This window comes from Fukomys damarensis, unplaced genomic scaffold, assembly GCF_012274545.1.
Source record: "Fukomys damarensis isolate Sample0158 unplaced genomic scaffold, DMR_v1.0_HiC HiC_scaffold_19, whole genome shotgun sequence".
NCBI lineage: Eukaryota > Metazoa > Chordata > Mammalia > Rodentia > Bathyergidae > Fukomys > Fukomys damarensis.
This window is the reverse complement of record NW_022900931.1, coordinates 23432490-23455446: the sequence shown is the minus strand read 5'-3', so window position 1 is coordinate 23455446 and position 22957 is coordinate 23432490. Positions and strand designations below refer to the sequence as shown.

Genomic DNA, 22957 nt, shown 5'->3' with positions numbered 1-22957 from the left:
CTCAGCCATAAAGAGCGAGAGAATAGATTCATTCATAGGAAAATGGATACATATTGAAGATATACTCCTAAGTGAAATAAATAAGTCCCACATGTGTAAATACCAAATAGTTTCCCTGGTGTGAATATTCTGCAACAATGCATAAGATTCTAATAAGATTACTGACATTTAGAAATTTGAAGAAAGGAACTAAAGGTGTAGGGAAGGTGTGATGCATAGGGGAAGAACAAAAAGGGAAAAGAAAAAATGTGAGAGAATGAAAAGATGAAAATAAAGTGTTTGTAGATGGGGAGGGGAGGAGGGGGTGAAGGGAGAGCAGAGGTAAGGGGAAAAAATGAGAATCAAGACTTGCCATGTAAAGGTACATGATCCCAACAATGAATGTAACTGTACTGTATCCCTAAAATGTACCAATAAACTCAATAAAATTAAAAAAAAACTTACAAAAGGATATTATAATTCAATTAGGTTGAATATATTTGAGTGAACTCTATTATTTTTTTTCTTTTATTGAGTTTATTGGTACATTTTAGGTATACAACTCTAGTATTTAAATTGTCATATGTGTGTTTCTTTGTTTATCTATCTAATCTTACAGCTGTATTGTTTGAGCTTAACAATATTTTTCCTTTCTTTTTGCCTTAAAACTTTTCTTTAAAAAATATTTGCTTATAATTTAAATTGGCTTATAGATAAAAGTTATTTGAGTTAAAGACATGCTCCCCCCCCATGGTTGCTAACAGAGTAAAACTATGTAATACATATTGTTGTCTAAATATAATAACTCCAAATTTTAATTGGCTACAAACAATGTATTGTTTCAATATGGTAGGTTAGTAAATAAGCTTTGTCAAGGTAATTAAATGGAGACCTGTAGGTTTAGAGAGAGTGCTAAATGGGACTCCTCTTGGTGAACAAAGGAGCAACTGTATGGAAATATTTTCCAGTCTTTTCTCTCTAAGAGGACCTCAACAGTTTTCATAGTTTTACAACAGACTGACCTGATAGTTTTCATAGCCTTAGAAGAGATTTGCATCAAAGTGACACTCTTAAGTAATATAAATAGGACACACATGTATAAATACCAAATAGTCTCTCTAGCATGAGAAACTGAAAGTATAAATAAGGACTAAAAGGTATAATAGATAATGTGAGCTAGGAAGAAAAGGGACAAAGGGAAAGGGGAAATGGGAGGGATGGGGGAAAGGAAAGAAGGGAATGGAATTAATATGAGAAGATGAAAAATAATGGAAATGAAGTCTTTGTAGGGAGGGCGGTGTTGAAGGGATGGCAGGGGAATGGGGAAAAAAGAACTAAGATTGATTATATAAATGGACAAATTTCCTTCAATGAAAGTCATTATATTGTACACATTAAATGAACCAAAAAATTAATAAAAAAGAGAATTGCACCAAAGAATATTACTTAAATATGTTATTGTAATATATTTGCACTGATCATCTTGAAAAGATTAAAGTTTCTGTGGAAAAAACAAGTTTTTATTAAAAAGATGCTTTTAGCACCAAAGTAAATTAAAGGGCATAAGGTTTTATACACATAATTGTGGCAATTATTATTAATTTTCTGGTGTACTAAATGAATTCATGCTTTCTGACTGTACAGGTTTTCTAACATATTGTTTATGGTAATAACCTTTGATTCAGATATTTGCCTTTTTCTTACATTCCAGCTACTTAAGATAACAGGTACATTTATCAGCTGATGTATTTCCTTTAGGTGTCATCCTATCAAAGGATAACAATTTAGATGAGAATTCTTTTGTGTATTTTTGGAGGAGGATGACTGTTTAACAATGGCTGTTTTAGTTTAAGATGAACATTTAAGTGTCCTACAAAGATAATGTTATGTTTGTCATGCTAAAATATGTGTGGCTGTTGATGTGAAGCCTTTTTTCTGTTAACATTTTATAGGAACTCATCTACTAGAACAACCATGAGTTGATAATAATAACAGTCTTCTAAATATATTTTATATTTCAAAGTGCTTGATATCCAGGTAAAATTATAACAATTAAGTTCACTACTCCCATCAAAATGCTGTTATTGATCTTCTCTTCTTGGTGTTCAATAACTATAATTAGAGATCAGAACGAGAAAGGTAACTGGGCTAAGAAGACAGCCAATATTTTGGCCCTGGCCCTTCAAGGTCTACAAACAACCCAGGACATGAACAGCATTTTCTACAGGATTCTACAACTTTGGTAAGTCACCCAACCTCCTGAGCAAGGAGATTGTTGCACACCAAAAAGATAAGAAGTGACAGCATACCAAAGGAGGGCCACTTGTAGGGAAAATTCTCCAGTGCTTTTACAGAAATCAGCATGGCCAAGCAAGACTGTGACACATTGTGATGGCTGACACCGATGGGAACTGAAAAGCTCGTTGCAAGGTTCACAGTAATGCCTTTGGAGACTTATTTGACCTTGATAGAGAGAAGAGGTTAATTTTAACTAATATAGGTCTCACCTTAACTTGGTCTTAAACACCCAGTAGAAAAGTATAAACCAAAGATGTATGAAGTCAAGACCCTAGTAATGATGCTGGATATAAGATGGGGCTCCAATTGCTGGTCCCTACCGGCAGTTTCCAACTACACATGTGACTCACCCGTTATGGGTCATTAAAAAAAAAAAAAAACTATAGTAAAATTTATAGACCTCAACAACAGTTTTTAAAGTTTTTAGCTAAAATTGTTTTTTAAAATTATTAAATTTTCTATCTTTTTACAGCTAAACCTAAAAGAAATATTATGACAAATATCAGATTTATAGATAACCTCCGTTAGTAAAAGTGTCTATGAGCTAGCAGGTTATAATTACTATTTTAGTCCTTTAAAAACAGTTTCTAAGCATGGATCTTTTCACAACCACCTTTTTTGTTTTAGTACTTATACTTTGATTATACATGCTCTAATGTCTTAAAAAATTCTTGCCTGTAGGCTGCCAAATTCCAAGTGATCATACAGAAAAAAATCAACAACAACTGTGCTGGGTTTTTTTAAACCAAAATCTACCAGATTGACTTTATATAGAGAGTGTATAATTGCTAAATTAAATATGATTTTTATTTAAGGCCTTTTAAATTAGCTCCCTAAAGAACTGCTAACTTCCCTATACCAACCCTTCTTAGGTTGAAGCAACTGGGTTAAAACTACACCCTTTCTCCCCTAACTGCAGTTGGAGATGCTCGTTTTAAAAAATTTATTATAGAAAGCTGAGTCAGTTAGACACATTATAAGGCCTTGTGACAAAGGTCCCTTAGATGACTCATGGGGGTCTAGCCATTGTAGGACATATCTGCCTTCCCCTAAAGACAAATTACATAAACAAAAAAGGGGGCACACCTACCTCCAAAAGCTCAATTAAATCTTGTTACTCTCACTTTAAAATTTTTAGATCCACTTATGGAAAGTAAAGGTATACAAAGACAGATCTACAGACACATCCTAGACACTAGTGTTGGTAAAGTACATCCTAACTAAAAGGTAAATGGCTCAACACAATTAATAACATAGGCGCCTGGGTATGCTTATTTTATAACAGAAGATAAAAAGATCCTGTGGCCACCATCCCAGAACACACCACCTTGGACCAAGACGGACTCGCTGTGGGCAGCACGACGTGACACCCTGCTGGGAGCCACGCAAAGGCTGCATCTGAGCGACTCTGCTCGCCTGTGAGCCTGGGACCTACAAAGACCACCAGACCTGATGCAGATGCTGTTTTTCAGAAAGGGGAGATGCAGAGGACCGTAATACTGACGATGCCCACACAGCTTGTGAAGAGTTAGCCCCACAACTGGCTCGTTTATGGAAGGGAGTCTGGCCTATGCGCCACGGTCAGAGTAAAACACACCCAAATCCTGTTCCCATAACTAAAACCTTCACACTAGAAGGACAATGTACTAATTACAATCATATATTTTGTCTATTCTGTTCCTAATTTCAGAATGCTTTGTCTTGTTCTTTATGATCCATGGTTGCGTTAATTTCATAGACACTACACAATGCCTTTACCCCAACTGATTGCCAATGAAAGCCAGTGCCTGGGACTGGCCAGCGCCTGGTCATCCTGGCCCCGGCTTCCTGTCTCTTAGTTCTGTCTCTTAGTGTATTTTCTTCCTCAGGCCTGTTTTGCACACTGGCAGGTGGGGACTGGAACCTGACTACAGGGGTCTCCTGCATTTCCTAAGGTTTCTTGGGGAGAAGCATGGTCCTCAGTGTAATGGTATTGACAGGCACTTGGTCTTTAATAACTGGGGATTAGTGAAATGTCATTAGAGAGTATGGGTACCACACTCAAGAGAGATTAATGCTATGTCCCTGGAGAAAGCCTGGCACAGTGGGTTAAATAGTCCTACCAGAATAGGTTATGATAAGACAAGTTTGGCTTTCTCAGTTTGTTCCCTCACTTCCTCTCTGGCATTATATACCTTCCACCCAGCTGCTGGGGAAATGATATTTGGAATTGCCAGCCTCAAGAATCACAAGCCAAATAAACCTCTTTCCTTTATAAAGTACATAGGCTCAGGTATTTTGTAATAGTGACACAGAACAAAGACATTGCATCTATCCTGCAACATTCATGACAACCTTTCACAGCACAAAATTATCTGGCATGAATGCTAATGGCCCCAAGGTTGAGAATCCCTACAGTAGGAAGATATAAGGAGAACCACCGAGTCAGTAGTGGTGACTACCACAGAAAAATTAATATTTGATACCAGATAACAGCTACTTTTTCCATCTTTGAATTGTACAGCTTAGCATCTGAGGGCTCTCTGATTTCTGCACAAGCAGCCCCAACTCTCTTGCTCCCATCCTCAGTTTACTTAGAGATGGGAAGGATTTTTCATCCTTCACAAACTGCTGGACACTGAACTCTGATGGCTTCAGTTAAAATAATTCATCTCAGCTGAAAAACACTAATAGAATCAATTTTTAAAATTATGATATTCTCAAGCTGTGTCCCTTTGTACGGGATTCTCTCAATTTCTTCACACCCATACTTTTGCAGAGAGCTTGCTCTTCACATCCTTCTCCAGGAAATAGAAGTTCATTTGACATCTCAGGTGTTTACTGTACTGCCTGTACCTGTGAAGCTCTCAGCCTGAATTGACATATTTTAAAAATTAATTCCTTCACAATTTTGTATTGTATATCTCTTTGCTTCTTTTATCATGATGTGAAAAATTCTGATAATTCATTTTCCTGTTTTTGTTAAGTAATATGCACAGAGTTAAACAACTGCATGACATAGCCTCACTATAGAAGGTGCCTCCTCCTTTCCATTCCTTTATGACTGAGTCTGCGCTGTCAGAGTGTTATTATTTCATGATATAATTCTCCTTCTGTCTCGCTTTAGACTTCTGTCATCTTAACCTTAGATTGGAACACATTTTAATGAGTGGAAAAAAGTTTTACAGTTCTGGGATCTGACCTCAAAGTCTTGTTCATGCTATGCCACCTCTCTGCCTCTGATCTACACCTCTACTAGCCACTACTTGTGGAAATAGTTTCCTCCTCAAATAAATGTTGCATTTGCTTTTCTGGTCTCCTTTCAGCATTAGTAAGGTTTGGTACAGAGAGGCTGTACAATTTGGATGACTTAGCCTATGAGTTCAGTACTATGGGCTTCACATAAACGGTCACGGATGGCAGGGACTAAGTTATTATTCACACCCATAGATCATATAAACAAAGGCAATTTTGCATTGCCAGAGATTGAAATTTTAAAATTTTCTAACAATTTTATATGAGCCTGTAAACCTCTGAATCCTTACCACAAAGTGACTGAAGATTAATAGAATCTTTAATAATAGATTTTATAAGAAACAGACCACAACACAGAGACCTAGGTCATTGGGAAAATAAACAATAACAAGAGGGAAGAGCGTTAACTAAAAAAGGATTCTCCTGTCATAATTAGCATCCCTGGTAATAACTACTCTTTTAAAAGAAGAAATCAAAGTATTGAAAAAGAAAAATAATTTTTCAGTTTACTTGTATTCCTGTACTTCCTTGACCACCTGGGAAGTGAAGTATTAAATGTGGGACCTTCGGTTTCAGAGTGTTTTCAAATTACAGTTTTCAATGTAATTGTAGATTCTCTGCTCCTGAAAATTCTGATGGCTCTCATTAGTCCCTCCCTTCAGTGAGATTAGATAGACTGGACTGGAATCCATATCCTAGAGGAACAGGAAAAAGTAAAAAAAAAAAAAAAAAAAAAAAAAAAAAAAAAAAAAAAAAAAAAAAAAAAAAAAAAAAAAAAAAAAAAAAAAAAAAAAAAAAAAAAAAAAAAAAAAAAAAAAAAAAAAAAAAAAAAAAAAAAAAAAAAAAAAAAAAAAAAAAAAAAAAAAAAAAAAAAAAAAAAAAAAAAAAGATACCTTCATTATATAAGAACTGTTTATTTACTGAAATTCCAGTCATGTGTTATTGAAAGATGAACCTGAAGGAAGAAACAGATTGTTTCCTAAATGTTGTGGCTAATTTTTCTACATTTTATGGCTGAACTCATCATTGGTAATAAGCCCTTTGCTGTAACCTGAGACCAACATCACAGACTATCAATCCTCCATTACGACATCGGAGCCAGAGAGAAGAAACTTTCAAAAGTGCACTGAGATGGACGCATTGCTTCCTGTGGAGGTTTAGATCTGGTCTCTAGTTGAGTAAAGCAATTTTATTCGCTTGCACTAAATATTGCTCTCAAGACATCTAGAATCCTGTTAACATACTCAAGTAGTGTTCCTAATGTAGGATTCCACCAAGGCTGTGAAACAGCCATCCTTCTCTTAATCACCAAGTACTCAGTGAGGCCTGAATTTCTGCCAGTGGGCATGGAATGCAAATGTACTCCATGATCAGGAATTGGTGAGGTTTGGTCTCTACCCACATTCTGAAAATCCTGAGTAGCACATAAACCTGGCTTATCTTTGTGTGCTAGTACCATATTCTCCATCTTTCCCAAGAGTAGATTCTGCTAAGCAAACCAGGTGCTTGGGGGAAATAGGAACATTATGGGGCAACACAATAGCATCTCTCTTCTTAATTCTTTTCTGGAATGTCTCTAAAGAAACATGGCTCTACTATGAACAGTAAATGAAATATACAGAAACCTGAGGTTTTACCTGGTGTTTAGGTCCTAGGCTTATTGGAACATAACAGAGAATTCTTGTAGAAATAAAGGAGTCAATTTCTCAGTTTATGAAGTAAAATCTCCAGGCAAATTACCAAAGACTCTCAGTTTCTGGTGATCGCTACAGTTTGAGATTATGTCCTGATAGATGTCAAAACAAGTGAGGCTGAAACAGAAGTGTAAATTTCCTAGTCTGGTCCCTGAGACTTTTTCTTGCTCTCTTGATCCACAATGAGAATTTTCCTCACTCCTAGGATCTGTCAGAGAAGGAAGCTTCCATTAACCGTTCACCACCTGCTGGGCAGCTGAAGGACTGAAAATCTGTACTGAACCTGAACACATTCATCAAGGGAGCCAAATTCTGCAGAAGGCACAGTTGGAGGAAATGAACTCAATGTTAATGGACTATTTGGCAGCCTAATATATGGGTCTACATTCTCCCAACTATCATGAAGTCCCCCATACTCTAAGATTAGTCTTGAAATAACAGTTGTGTGTTATCTATTGAGCTATATTTCCTTTTGTCTATAATAACCACCTCTTATTTATTGCCTAAATTCTAGCTATCCTGAAATTATGGAAGTTTATTATAATATGAATTTATTATTAAAAACTAAATTGCTAGGAACCCAAGGATAATTGGCAGAAAGTGAAATGAAAAGAATAAACAGGAATGGAGAGAATGGGTGACAAAGATACAAGGGGTGATCAAATATATAGTGAATATTTAAATTTTTTAAAATTATTATAATAAAAGGCACATTTCCATTAAGCCCCTCAAAATACTCACACTCACTTCAAACATATTCTTTCTGCTTTCTGACACGGTTCTAGAAGTCCTCCTTTGTGAATGTTTTTATGAAATGTCATAAAAACTACAGCGAAAGCTGCCCCCATGTGCCATCCAACAGACAGGAAAACTCATAAAAATGCCACAGTGTCTTTGTACTCTACCGGATCTGGCACCATGGAACTTCCGGCTCTTCCTGAACTAAAAATGACCATGAAAATAAATGTTTTAAGTTAATTCGGGACACTGAGACAGCCATAATAGGGCAACCAAAGACACATGCGAAAATGGACTTTCAGAACTGCTTCCAAAAGTGGCAAGCATGATGGGACATATATATATATATATGTATATGTATACAAAGCAAAGAGGAGGTTATTTTGAGGAAGACTGATGTCAGTTTGTTTTTTACTGTAATAAAAAAGTACTTTTTTGTGAGTGTCATTAATTATAATGCTTGATGTCCTGAATCCATTCAAACCACTTAATTTCATGGTCATTTTGACTTTGGAAAAGAGAAAGAAGTTCCTTGATGCCATATCTGATGAAAAAGGAGAAGGATGACATGCGACAATCTTTGTAGAGCTCACCTTTCCCTTGGGTGGTATTCAGCACAGCATTCACCATATTTTTTTATCACATCTCATAAAGACACATGAAAAATTACTTCCTGAACCATTTCAGAAAGTGGCAAGAATGAAGAGATAAGTGTGTTTGAAGGGAATGGGAGTATTTTGGGGAGATTAATGGCAATGCATCTTTTACTGCAATACATTTTTTAAAAGGCAAACATTCACCATATATTTTGATGACCCATTTTATGCAACAAATAATGGCCTTAAAGCACATAGGGCAAAATTCAGCAGAACAGCAAAGTGAAATAGATATGTCTGTTTTATAGTAAGAAAAAAAAATGACAGAATAAGAACGCTAAATTCAGAAATATAAATAGGATTTAAGCAACATGACTAAAAGATCTAGTAAATATATGAAATACTGTACCCCTAAACCATATTATTTTGAGATAACACAAATATTGTAACAAAATTGAGTATGAATATGCCTTAAAATCTGTTTTAAAAATAGAACACAATGTTTGTGTACAGAGTGTAATCTGTGGCATTTATTCAATTTTGGTAAAAACCAATACCAAAGATTTAAGGGAAAAGCCCACATGAATGGAGACTTAAATATACATTTAAAAGTTTTTCAATGGGACGCAGAAAAAAAAATCTCAAGGAAATTTAGAAAGTATTTCAACTGGACTACAAATGGAACATAATAAAACTTTGTGAGAAATTGTTAAAGATTCTTGGAGGGAATGTGCATTCGTAACTTTAGAATGGATATGTCGTTAAAAAATACAAGAGGAAAGCTCATGTCCTAATATTCATTTTACACAAGTAGAAAAATAACAGCAAATATACTTAGAAGAAGTCAAAATATGTAATAGAAAATACAGGACTTTAATGGAAGATACTACATTTTAAAAGATTGGCCAGGTTGTATTTAGCCATTTAGTAGAGTGATAAAATTGAGAAACTTCTGGTGAAATAAATAATAAAAAACAGCAAATAACAATATTAAGTATTGAAAGAAGTTATTCTGTAGTTATTAAAAACAATAAGAAGACATTACTACAAAAATTACATGATATAATTATTGGAAATTGACAAATATCTACAAAATCCAAAGCAAGAGAAATAAGCAACATAATAGCTCCAGAACAAAATTATAGTATTGTGCCTAAGAATTAATTACATGTTAAAGAATATTAATAGCATTTTTATAACACCTAAACAAAACAACTCAAAAATATAATTCTATTAGAATACATAAATTATGAATACTCATTCCATTAATACTGTTCACCAATAAAATGATCTGTTGGCTAGCAGTATGACTAATTTTTTTAAAACGCTATTGATCAAAATTAGTGAAATGTGAAATAATGTGTACAATATTATTCCTTTTATATGCAACTTAAAACCACACAAAGCCAGTCTAGTGTTTAGGGATACCTACTGAAAGATAAAAAATATAAAACAAAACATAGCAATTGCAATTGTAATTGCCAAACAATTGTTAAGGAAGGTTACAGTCAGGAATGAAGTCAGAGGCTCTTAGAGTTTGCAAAATCTTCTCTGATAACCTGGAAGGTGTTCATATTAGTATGGACTTCAAAATAGAGCATCTAGTCTTAATTAAATGCTCTATATGTGTTATCTATCAAAAGAAACCAGAAAAGAAATATTTCTTGACAAATGTGATGAGGCTAGAAAATCTTAACACCAAATTTGATGAGTGGAGTGTGAGAAATAAAAATTAAAATGTCAATATCTCTTATAAACAGAGATGCAAATATTTTGCCACAGTATTGGCAAACCAAACCAAGAGATAGTAGAGAAAAGTAATGCACCACGGTCAAAAGAGATTTATCTCAGTATTGTAAGTTCTGTTGAATGCTAGAAAATTAACTGTTGTATGAGAAAATAACAGATTAAAAGGCATACTGGTTGAGTAACTCAGTGATGTATAAATAAAACCCAAGAAAGTAGGACAACTGGGTAGAAAAATTTAATCCAAAAGTGAATCCACAAATGATCTACAGGTGACCTTATTATTTTTTTTAAAAAGAAACTTTTTTTTTCATTAAATTTGTTGGTACATTTAAGGTATACAATACTATGACATTCATCATTGGGAATTTGAACCTTTCCATGACGTATCTTAGAGATTCTTATTTTTTCCCCATTCCCCTGCCCTCCTTTTACCCCTCCACCCTACCTATTTACAAAGACTTTGTTTCCATTTTTTCCTTTTCTCATATTTATTCCTTTCCACAGGGAAAAAAAAAAAAACTTCTTTGTTAATGCGGGTAAAGTATTGTGATATATATGTATGTACATATATTTTAGGATCAAGGATAATATGTGTAGGAATACACACTATCAAACTTTCTATTTGACATTAAACTCTAAGAGCCCCTGCCATCTTCACACCTGACCATAACCTCCTTTAACAATTGTTGGATAAGTGTTATCTTGTTTTGTTTTATATCTTTTACATTTTAGTAGGTAGCTCTAAACACTAGGTCAGCTTTGGATGGTTTTAAATTGCATATAAAAGGAATAATATTGTGCATATTATTTTGCATTATGCAAGTAGTGCATGATATAAGAAAAACAATCTTCAGTATACTATTAGCATGCAAAGTCATATGGAGGTATCAGGATGCCTTAAATAAAGAATAGGAAAATATTAAAAGCTTGTATCTCATGTGATTATTTCCATAATCTATGGAAAATAGTCCAACCTATCTTCATCTCCTATTCCTACATTTTTCTGCCATTTACTTTTCAATTCAGGCTTTCAAAAGAATCTTTAATTTTTCCATGGCATCTATTCTTGTCCAATAGAAATGAGATGCTGTTTTTCTTCGGTCTGCCTTTTCAAAGATTTCTCTTATGGAAACACACTAGGTACAAGTCAGCTCAAAACTGCAACTCTAAATCTTTATCAAATATTATGTCACAAATTCCACAGGTCTATGGTACTTTCTCATACGCAAGCACTGTCTTGTCTGTCAGGTGATATATTTGTGCAACAACGTTCTTGGTGACAATAGCTTCAAAAGAGTAAGAAAATCTTGTTTGTTCATACTATAAAAATTTATAAAGGATTTCTTCAAGCTTGTATTGAGTGCAAATGGAAACCCAGATACCACATATCTAAATAATTAAGTCACAAAAGCTGAAAAAATGTGCTTACAAGAAATCTATTCTATCTCAACAATTATATCATCATCATAATAAAAAAGAAAATGACTACATAAGTATTTCAAATTATAACTAAAATTTGTATATCAACAAAAATGACACAATTAAATTACTTTGTGAATCTGAGTATTCTGTAGATCACCTAGCAATGCCTACATAAATAGTAAATTTCATTTATAATTTATAAATTGTTTTTTGCCTCATCTGGCAAATTATTTATTATTATAATCAAGATTAAAAGTAGCATTTGTTTATATAAATATTGAGTTAGGTCATACATTTTCATCTCCTACATTGTTCAGAATTTTGCTGATTCGCTTTCTTTTCCTGGGGTTCTTAGAGAGTGGGATGAATATCTCTTTCTTTCCTTGGTTATAAATTTTGAAATTTATGACATAACAGAGTTCTCTATCTTTTGTAGTTGTTCCTGATTTTTTAAATTTATTTTTGTTCACCTCTGTGTCTAGAAACGAAATGTGAGGGGAAAAGTGAGTAAGACCAGAAGGCATTTGGTGGCCAGGGGGCATGGTGGAGGGCCCTGTCCAGTGGTGAAAAGGCCCACTGGAAGACGTATGCTTTGTGGATGAAGTTTTCTTTATTTCCAGTATTGACCAGATGTGGCCTCCATGCACAGGAAACTGAAGACTTTCTTAAAATATCTGTCCTGTCTTTACATGTTTCATAAATTGACAGCAAGAGTACTGTTAATATTTCATCAACTAGATCTTTGTGCCATAGAATTCAAGCTGGTAAAATCAAAATTTCTACAACTAAAGCAAGGCAAATGTACAACACAGTGAGAGAATCTATCCTTATTTGCATGTTAGCAAATGGGAATATAATTTTGTTTCATAACAATCTATGAAACATTTCGACTCATCTTGGGAACTAAACCTCTTAAATAAGGTTTGGGAGAAAAACCGGAAAAAATAAAGATTGCGCTAGGACATGTATGTTCCTATTGGAGATTTTTGACTGGGCATCAGACTGGGCAACAGTCAAGGAAGGCACAGAAGGAAGAACCTGGCTGTATGTTTAAAGATGTCCATGGCGTTATAGATCAGTGATATTTGACTCTGAATCCCCAGTGTGGACATGGAAAGGGGCCTGCAGAACTTCTTCACCCTCCTCATAGGTGTGCAGAGTATACTTGGGAGTTTGAGCAATGGATTTATAGTACTGATCAACTGCATTGACTGGGTCAATAAAAGAAAGCTGTCCTCTGTTGATCAAATTCTCAGCACCTTGGCACTTTCCAGAATTGGTGTGATCTTGGAAATATTACTAAATTGGTTGACACGTCTTCGTTGTTCATGTTCAATTGTGGATGGAGAAGAACTAAAAATTATTACATTTACCTGGGTAGTTTTCAATCATTTCAGTCTCTGGCTTGCTACGATCCTCAGCATCTTTTATTTGCTCAAAATAGCCAGTTTCTCCAGGCCTATTTTTCTCTATCTGAAGTGGAGAGTAAAAAAAATGATTGTGATGATACTGCTAGCAACCTTGGTCTTCTTGTTTTTAAATCTGATACAGATAAACACTCATATTGAAGACTGGAAACATGGACGTAAAAGGAACTTAACCTGGAATTCCACAGTGAGTGACTCTGCAAAAGTGTCACAGCTGATCATATTCAACATGACCATGTTCTCCCTCATGCCGTTTGTTCTGGCCCTGATCTCCTTTCTTCTGCTTATCTTCTCCTTATGGAAACATCTCCAAAAGATGCAGCTCAATTCCAAAGGACACAGAGATCCCAGGACCAAGGCCCACATCAATGCCTTGAAAATTATAATCTCTTTCCTCCTACTCTACACTACTTACTTTCTGTCCCTCCTCATGTCGTGGGTTTCTCAGATGCCTCAGAGTGACCTGATTCACGCACTTAGCCTGGCTATTGGACTCCTCTATCCTTCGAGCCATTCATTTATCCTGATCCTGGGAAACTCCAAGCTAAGGCAGACTTCTCTTTTGGTGCTGAGGCAGCTGAAGTGTGGGACAAAGGATGAGAAGCTCACAACTCCATAAGCCATTGGAACCGTGTGCCATTGGATGTTCTAGACTTTAAAAAGGTATCTATTTTAAAGATAGTTTTTTTTTCCCTCTCTGTTTCTTTCATTGTGAAAATCATTGTAAATATTTCAAATGAATATTTATATTACATATTTATGAGTAATATTTCTATTTATCAACAATTTAAAGCTTACCTGAGGAAATCATTGGCAGATTCCCTTACCTTTTAAAAAAAATCTACCATGCAAACATTTTGCTAATTATGAAGCTGCAGCCTTTTTATTGCTAATGACCCTACACTTCTAACTAACTCATTGAGGTTAGATATTTGAGGTAATTATTTTATGATCTTATATAATTCTAGTTACATAGCGAATTGAGGATAATCAGAACACTTATTTAGAACAGAAATAGAGAAATTTTAGATTTGGGGCTTTTGGTAGGACTGATAGTATGAGAACATTGAAAGGATCAAAATGTTTACTGTCAATAGTTGCAAAATAAAACAAATCTTTCCATTTGGCAATTATACTGGAAATACATTCATGGATATTTTAAAATAAATATTATGGAAGTATAATTTGCTTATACTAAAATGCAGTGTTTTTAGTGTATACCTCAGCTAGTGTGTTGATATATACACTTGTTGATTACTACATCAATGCCCTTTGCAATCCATTTTCCTTGTTGCCATCCCATGCACCAGGACAACTACTACCTAGGTTTGGTAACTGTACCTTGTTTTATAGAGCACTAGTTTGTTCCTGAGTGGTATTTGGAGTAGAATTCCAAGTACAATTAGATATACAGCAATTTAGAAAATCCTTTTACTTGTTAATAACCTTTTTTTTTTCCTGTGCTTTGACCTTCATGTAACTTCTTTTATGCATCTATCTAATATTTGATTTGGGTCATTGTTTTGTGTTGTAACTGTTCTTTGTGTATTCTGAATATTTATTATTTATCAGATGCAAGATATGTACATATTTTCTACAAGCCAGTGGCTTGTCATTCTTTCTTTTCATGAAGTATCTTTCCAAAAGCTAAGATCATTTTTATGATATCTTTTAAAAGTTTCAGATTTTATGTTTAAGAAGATAACCCTTTCCAAATAAAATTCTATTTGCTATAGGAGGTTAGGACTGAAGTTCATTTTTTAAATTCATATATCTATTTATTTTTCAGCACTATTTCTTTAAAAGTTTACCTTTTTCATTATTTCAGCTTGCCCCTGTGTTGGAAATCACTTAATTGTAGGTGTGTGAGTTTCCTTCTGGTTATGCCTTCTGTTCTTTTTATTTGTATGTCTACACCATTGTAGGTGATATACTCTTTCGAATTCTTTAGTTTAATACTACATATTGAAGTATAATAGCCTTCAAACATTATTTTTTTGTTTTTGTTTTTTCTATATGGTTTCAGTTTTTCTGGTTCCTCAGGTCTTGCATATGCTTTTAAATCTTATTGATTCCCTTAATAAAACTTTCTAGAATAGTGACTGGCATTGTATTGAATGTATAGTTATGAATTAGGAGTAACCAACCTCTTAACAATATTGAGTGTTCCAGTACATGAACACAGCATATTTTTTAATTTATTTGGGTCCATTGTAGTTTTAAAGGTATAGTTTTTATTCATAGTTTGTTAAATTCTCATGTTTCTGTGGTTGTAATAAATGGTACCTTTAAAAATCCTAATTTCTAATTGTTTGTTTCTAGTATATTAACTTTGCAATTAACTTTGAGTAATATATTTTGCTATCTAGGAGATTGTAAAATTGTTTTGATAGTTTTAGTAGTAATTTTTGCATATTGCTTGAGATTTTCTAAATACATGGCCATGCTATTTATAAATGAAGATGTTTTGTTTTTCCCTTTGTAATCTTCATACCTTTAATTTTTTGCATTAGTTTTACAGACCAGATTCTCTCAGAACAAAAATTCCTGCTTTTATCCAATCTTAGTTATTATAAAGCACACCATTTTTCACCATTAATATGACATTACCTATGAATTTTTCAAAAATGCCCTTAATTACTTTTAGAGTTTCCATTTATTCCTAGTTTGCTGGGAGCTTCTATGTTGAATGGATGTTGACTTGTGTCCATTTTTATTCATCTATTGAACTTACTATGAGATTTTTCTACTCATTCTATAAATATGGTGAATTGTATTGCTTCATTTTTAATGTTAATCCAGGCTGATATTGCTAAGATAAAATTTTATTTAGTCAACACCCTTATTTCTTTTCAATATTTTCCATGGTTTTATTATCAGCTTATTTCTAATTTATAAAATAAGTGAGATGTAGTGCCTTTCTCATCTCTTTTCTGAAAGATTCTATAAGATTAGAATTTATTTTCTTCTTAAATATTTGATAGATAACATTTTCATGTAATTCCTTTATTTAAAAAATTAAAGGAAGATTCTAACTTTTAAGAACAGGTTATTAAAATTTCCTTATCTTATTGTGCCTGGTCCACCAATTTTTGGTTTTCAAAAAGACTGAGACTCATGTGTAAATTCCAAAAGTTTTTGAGAACTTTTTCCTTATACCCCTTCACTTCTGCGTTTACGATAACACTAGGTAGTCTCATTTAAATTTATAATCATAAAATCCTTTTATATGTTGTCCCATGCCTATATAATTCCAATGCAGATCTTTTTTCTGAGCTCCGGATTTCTATACCCAACTATCTACCTAAGTTCTCTAGCTGGATGTGAAATTAATGCTTAAAATTTGACACAACATTAACAAACACGTTCTCGCTCACTGCTTTCTACACAGTTACCTTCATCTCAGTGAAAAGCGTCTCCCTTCTTCCAGAAACACACAGAACATAACTTGGAGTCTCTTGTGACACTCTATTTTAGTTTTCTCACAAATGGCATCCAGTCCATGAGTGACCCCTTTCCTGCAGTGTTAAAATGCACCCACGAACCAGTTCTCGCAACACTCCCACGTGCACGCCAACACTACCAGGATTTAAATCAGTCTAACACCCCCTCTCCTTTGTTTTATGACAAAAGGCCCCTTCCTTACTTTTTGTCTTCTAACTTCTCCAGCAATAGGCTTTTTTTTCTCAGCAACAGTTTTTTGCTATAAACTAAATTACGTTATATTGCTGCTCAGAAGCCTTTCGTTTTCACGCTTCTCTCAAGGAGAAGCCCACTCCTCCAAAGACCCTCTGAAGAAGTACATGCTTTGTTCTACTCCCACCTCTTGCTTCTTTAGGCCCATTTTTCAGGACTTTCTCTCTTTTTCCCTGTGTTCCAGCTGCACTGGTCCCCCTCTTCCATAGGCACACCAGGGAGTCCCAGTGTTAGCACACTTGTCAGTTGCTATTCTCTGTCTTTGTAAAGTGTTTCCTTCCCCTCAGCAAATATGGGCGATCCTTTACCTATTTTAGCTCTTTGCTGAAAATCTTGTCTTTTCTTCATCACCTTATTTAAACTTTTATCCTCCCCACTTCCTATTTTCCTTCCTTTTTTATATTTGCAATATTTCATACACTGAGTCTTATACTTGCACACTATAATTTTATTACTTGTTTATTTACACTAGGAAATAAGCCCATAAAGTTATTATTATTATTTTTGTTTACAAAAAGCAGTTTTTGCTGCATCCCTGCTCATGGAGATAAGGCAAAAAAAAAAAAAACTACACAAATAGGTATTTGTTGTCTGACTAAATGAAATAATCCTTTTTCAGTATGCTACTTTTCCCTTTCATTCTCTTCTGAATGTGTTCCTCGCTTTCTTCTGAATTTGTTTATTACAACTAATCTTTTATTTATCAATGGATTTTTCTAGGTGCATTCAGATACATCTGGATTATCTAGTTTACCTATTCCACTGAATTCTGCTAGCTGCACATATATATCTCCTTTATTTTTAATTCACCAAATTTTAGACAAACTGCTGTTGGAGGAAAATGCAGCAGTTTCATTACCATGAAGATCTTGACTAATTGACCTTCCCTCCTTTGACATCCTCACACTGCAGAATTTCAGTGAAGGAAATTCAGTTCAATGCAAGGACAAGGTTTCAAAAAATGAACAAGTCACACCTTGTGTGAGGACACCATACATATTATGTGTACCTCTATTTGAGATGTTGGAAACCTGAAGTAACAAAATATTATTCACATTCATTTGCTAAATAATTATATTCTTATAACATGTTGGTGCATAAAATAATCATTTCAAAACTTCATGAGGTAAAACAACCACCATTTCGGTACACTTGCAGATTCTACAGGTCAGGACAAAGCTGGACAATGTCTTTTGTTCTGCACAGTGCAAGGCCTTAGAAGAAAGACTTGGGTGACTATGACTACTTCAGATAAGGGTGGTCTAAATTATGTACAACAGCACTGAGAGATAGAACACTGGGACATGATGAAAATGTTCTGTGTGGGCTAGCTATGGAATGGTCAATAATTGCATACTGAACATTTGAAATGAACTGAGTATATTTTCAGTTTGGGGTTATCTGAAATTAAACAGCCATGTCCTATATGGAGACAATAGTTGTATTATCGGAAAGTTCAAATATTAAGAATTCTTCACTTATAAATTTGGTACTTAGGTAAAAAAATAACTAAAAGCTGTGCTGAGATGGAAGGACCTATGGCCTCTGTGTGATTTGGGCACTGTGACTTCAGATTTATTACAGCTCTAGGAGCAGATTTCCCAGTGATCAAGAGCAAAAGTGCATATTTTTATGATTTAGCTTCAGAATACCTTTTTCAACATTTCTTCCAGTTTTTATTAGTTGATGTTTTCAGAAACCATCCTAAACTCAAGGAAAGGTGAAATCCAGATGTGATTCATAAAATGTATAAAACTGCTGGGGAGCCTAAAAGATTGAGGTATTAAAACAGGAAGTAAATTTCCTCCATTGTCTTTAATTTGGGGAATTTTTATAAGTAATCTGCATGGTTTAGGTTGGTAGCAAAGACATAAGCTATCAGAAACTAGGTATTTTCCACACTTTCTCAATGAGGGCCTAAGGCTTCTAGCTCCATGATAATAAGTGACTCAAGTGAGGAAATGGGGAAAAAATGCATGAATTTTAATGAAACAATGATATTGTAAAATTATGGAAAAGACCTGTCTTTAATTTGTATGTTAGCAAATGGAGATTCAAATTCCAGTGCAAAGTTTTATGGGTAAAATATAACCAGTGTCAATAGCTAGGAGTAGAATACAAGTCATGAGAGTAACTTCCTGATGTTTTTTTAAGAGGAGTAGGCATAGATCTTATAATTCAGGTGAGATCTTATTTGGGAGCATGCCTTATGGACTCTTTCCAGAATCATCCAGTGGCCATCACTCAAACAGAAAGGAGACACTCATTTGACAGCCTAAGTTTGGATATTTAAATCTATACCAGTCCAGCTAGTGGGGAACTGAAGACAGAGATTCTTTTTGAACAGAAATTTTGAGCATACTGAAGACTTTGTCTTGGATCATTTTTATTGTGGAATTCATAATGGGGATTTGGGAAATGGATTCATTGCACTGATAAATGGCATCCACTAGGTTGGGAATAGGAAGATCTCCCTGATTGATGTTATTCTCACATGCTTGGCCAGCTCTAGGATATGTTTTCTTTGGACAACAATTTTGATTATCTCTTTCAATTCAGTACATGAGAGCCTATTTCCCTCTAAGGGTATACTGATGAGTGTTGTCATCATCTGGATGGGATCCAACTACTTCTGCACAGCCTTTGCCACTTGCCTCACTCTCTTCTATTTCTTCAAGATAGCTAACTTCTCCAACCCAATTTTCCTCTGGATGAAACAGAGGATGCTCATGGTGCTTCTTGTTATAGTCCTGGGCACAGCCCTTTCTTGCTGCATGAGTCTCATTTTCATTGATGCTTTCACAAATAGTTCGACTCAAAATTGGATGAAACAAAACCTCACATTCGGTTATATGAAAACTTTTTATAGTTGCTTAACTTATCTGATTCTCCTTAACATGGCCCTCATCATCTTTTTTGTGGTGTCCCTGACCTCCTTCTTACTTTTAATCTTTTCCTTGTGGAGCCACACCAAGAGGATGAAGCTACAGGGTCTGTATTCCAGGGACTCAAGCACGGAGGCCCACCTAAGAGCCATGGAAGCCATAATTTCATCACTACTTCTTTTCATCATGCATTCTTTCAGCAATGTTATGGTAATGTTGGCATATTCTTTTCTAGACAATGTGATGGCAAAGAGTTTTGCTCATGTGCTGGTATTTTTATATCCATCTAGTCATCCATTTCTTCTGATTATTTGGAACAAAACATTGAAACAGGCTTGTCTCTGTGTTTTGAAGAAGCTGAAATGTATCAGAGAGGAGATGATCTCTCATTCCTAGGAACACTGTTGAAATGACTGATGATGTTGTCAGGAAAACAAAGAAAAGAATAACTTTACATCTGTGTTCACACTTCTACTTGCATTGTGTTCTATGATTTTTTTTAGTGAACATTACTGAAGACACCTGAGTGGTTTTAACTGAAAGGAAGAGCTTTTTACTTTGAAGTAGATATGGAGATTATCTATTTCCTAGTACAATTATAATATATCAGTAATGTATTTAAAGTAGGTACTCTAAAAGATATTATAGATTATTATTTCACTTTTAAATTGTATTCATATTTCAAATAAGTTTTAGGATAGAATTGAAACATGATGGATTCTGATGTGTATTTACAGGTGTATATATATATATATATATATATATATACACCTGTAAATACACATCAGAATCCATCATGTTTCAATTTATGTAAACTTACATGAATAAATATGTAGTACCTAAAAATCAACTTTAAATAATCACTGTCACAATGGTGATTGTTATGGCTCAGCCTAGGGAAGTTGTTCCTTGGGATTTGCTTCCTAGGCACTTCAACCCCTACAGCTAAGAGAGAAGGAAGACTGGCTACTGCTACATCTGGAGGCAGATCTTGGCATCACTCAGTTGGCACTGCTTTTAGATGCATGCAGAAGGCAAGAGTTGGGGGTCAGGAAGGCTTCCACCAGATTTCAGAAGAAGCCCTCAGAAGGGTTGGGAATATAGCTCAGTGGTGCTGCCACCTGCCTCACAAGCACAAGTTCCTGAGTTTGATCCCTGGTACCAAAAAGAAGAAGGAGGAAGAGAAGAAGGAGGAGGAGGCTGAGGAAGAGGTGGCCTGGGAGACCAGGCAGTGTGCCTCTTCACTGTGTGAAGCTGTGTGAAGCCAAAGGTATAGTGAGTGGAGACCCCAGATAGTTGGAGAAGCCAGGAGCATGGACTGTCTGAGGAAAACTGCAAGGAATGAGCAAAGCCAGTCAAAGAAAGAAGCCACAGGATCTACAACCACTCTAGTGCCACAGGAGCGGAGACATCCAAGCCCTTGGAGTTCACAACTTGCCAGAGGTTATTAGGGATGCTGGAATTGGACTGTGGGATGTAATGTTTGACCTCCTGGATTTTGGTCTTGCTTTATTCCCATTCCTTGCTATCTCCCTGTTTGTAACTTTTGGAACAAAAATGTCTATCTTGTGCTGTTTAATGTTGGAAGTGTTTGACTTTCTTTTCATTTGCACAGGGGCTTGCAGTTAAGAGTTTGCCTTAAATCTCATAAGAGACTTTGGACTTGGACCTTTCAGCAATGTTCAAAGTGTTAGGACTTTGACAACTCTTGGAGATGGTCTAAATGCCTTTGGCATAAACTGATGTGCATGAGTCTTTACTGGGCCAGAGGCACAATGTTTTAGTTTGTGTTCAGATGTTTGCCTAAAGCCTCATGTGGTCATGGGGCGGGGGTTAGAAGTGGTTGGTTCTAGAGTGTGTGACATTGGAATTAATTCATGGTGCAATGCTAGGTTCAAGGGCAATATGATTAAGAATGAGAGTGCTACCCATCCTAAGTAGCCTGGATAAGATAAAAGGAGCAGAAAAATGCTGATAAGATGAGGTTAAGGTGCCTTGTTTTTTTTGCTATCTTCAGCCTGCCATGAACTGTTTCTCCTCTCCAATGTCACCCTGCCATGGAACCAGTTGATTACGGGCTGAAAACCTCTACAAACTGTGGGCTAAATAAACCTTTCCTCCATTTACTATAAGCATCGGGTGTTTTGCCTCCAAATGATAAAAGTAACTAAGACAGTGATCAATCACCTAAAACTAGAACTCACATGGGAACAGTTAATGGAGCTGATAGTTTAACCAAAACTTTGAGAGTATAAAAGATAAAGTCATTTTAAAGGCATATATTAGTAAAAAATATTTTCAAATGCCCACACCTTTCTGAAAGTATTTTCAGTAGAAAGCATTAGGCAGCTGTTACTATGAGGCAGTGTAAAAACCAACAGACCTGGAGACTAGAAGGTGAAACTATGCAATAAAACTTAAATTGAACTCAATTGTTTGACTGTAAGAAGGCATAGACATGTTTGAAAATGAGTAAGATTACAAGGAATGATAGTAAGAAATATAGAATCTGGATAGGAGCAAATAAAGTCATCAAAGACACTGCAAAGTAACAGATAAAAGTGAGTGTTTCAAAGGAAAAACAAATCAGGGACAACATTCAGCTTATAGAATTTAATTTAACAAAAATAGGTGCTTTTAAAAAATATAGTTGGGGCCTGGGGATGTAGCCAAGTGGTAGAACATTAGCTTATCTAGCATATATGATACCCTCAGGTTCAATTTCTGGCACCACACCATAATACAATTAGGAGGGATATAAAAATTATAGGTCAAATAAAAATTAAAATAAAATAAATAAATAAAAATATGAATGTTATTGAAAGGGCTAAAGGGGAGCAAAAATTTGGAGTACAATATTTTCTCTATAAAAGGAAAGAATATATTGCAAGAAAACACCATACTTCTCACCAATCAATGTAGTACACACATTTCAACATTGCAGAAGATAAAAAAAAAAGGTGATATAGAAGGACCCAAGGACCCTGGAGGAGGTCTCTCCAGCTGCCTGCTCAGGCCCACCCGGCAGGTGCACAACCTCCCTGACTGCTCACCACCAGATCCAGTAAGGAAGGTAGCCACACGGGCGCCCTTGAAAAACCCCCAAGACCTGCCCCCGCCCTGTTCTCAAACCTCCTGATTGGGCCATTCCTTGGACCGACTCTGCAGAGGCAAAGGGTAGTTTTCTGAGCTCCCAACTTTGAACATCTTTAAAGAAAGGGCAGGGGAACTGTAATAGA

At 35.2% G+C, this 22957-nt stretch overlaps 1 protein-coding gene across 1 annotated transcript; it reads left to right on the top strand.

Moving 5' to 3' along the window:
- The first annotated feature begins 12820 nt into the window (after positions 1-12820).
- On the top strand, positions 12821-13756 carry LOC104875863 (taste receptor type 2 member 13-like). Its single transcript, XM_010643599.1, has one exon. It carries the CDS (start codon positions 12821-12823, stop codon positions 13754-13756), a length of 936 nt encoding a protein of 311 aa, XP_010641901.1.
- The last annotated feature ends 9201 nt before the right edge of the window (positions 13757-22957 follow it).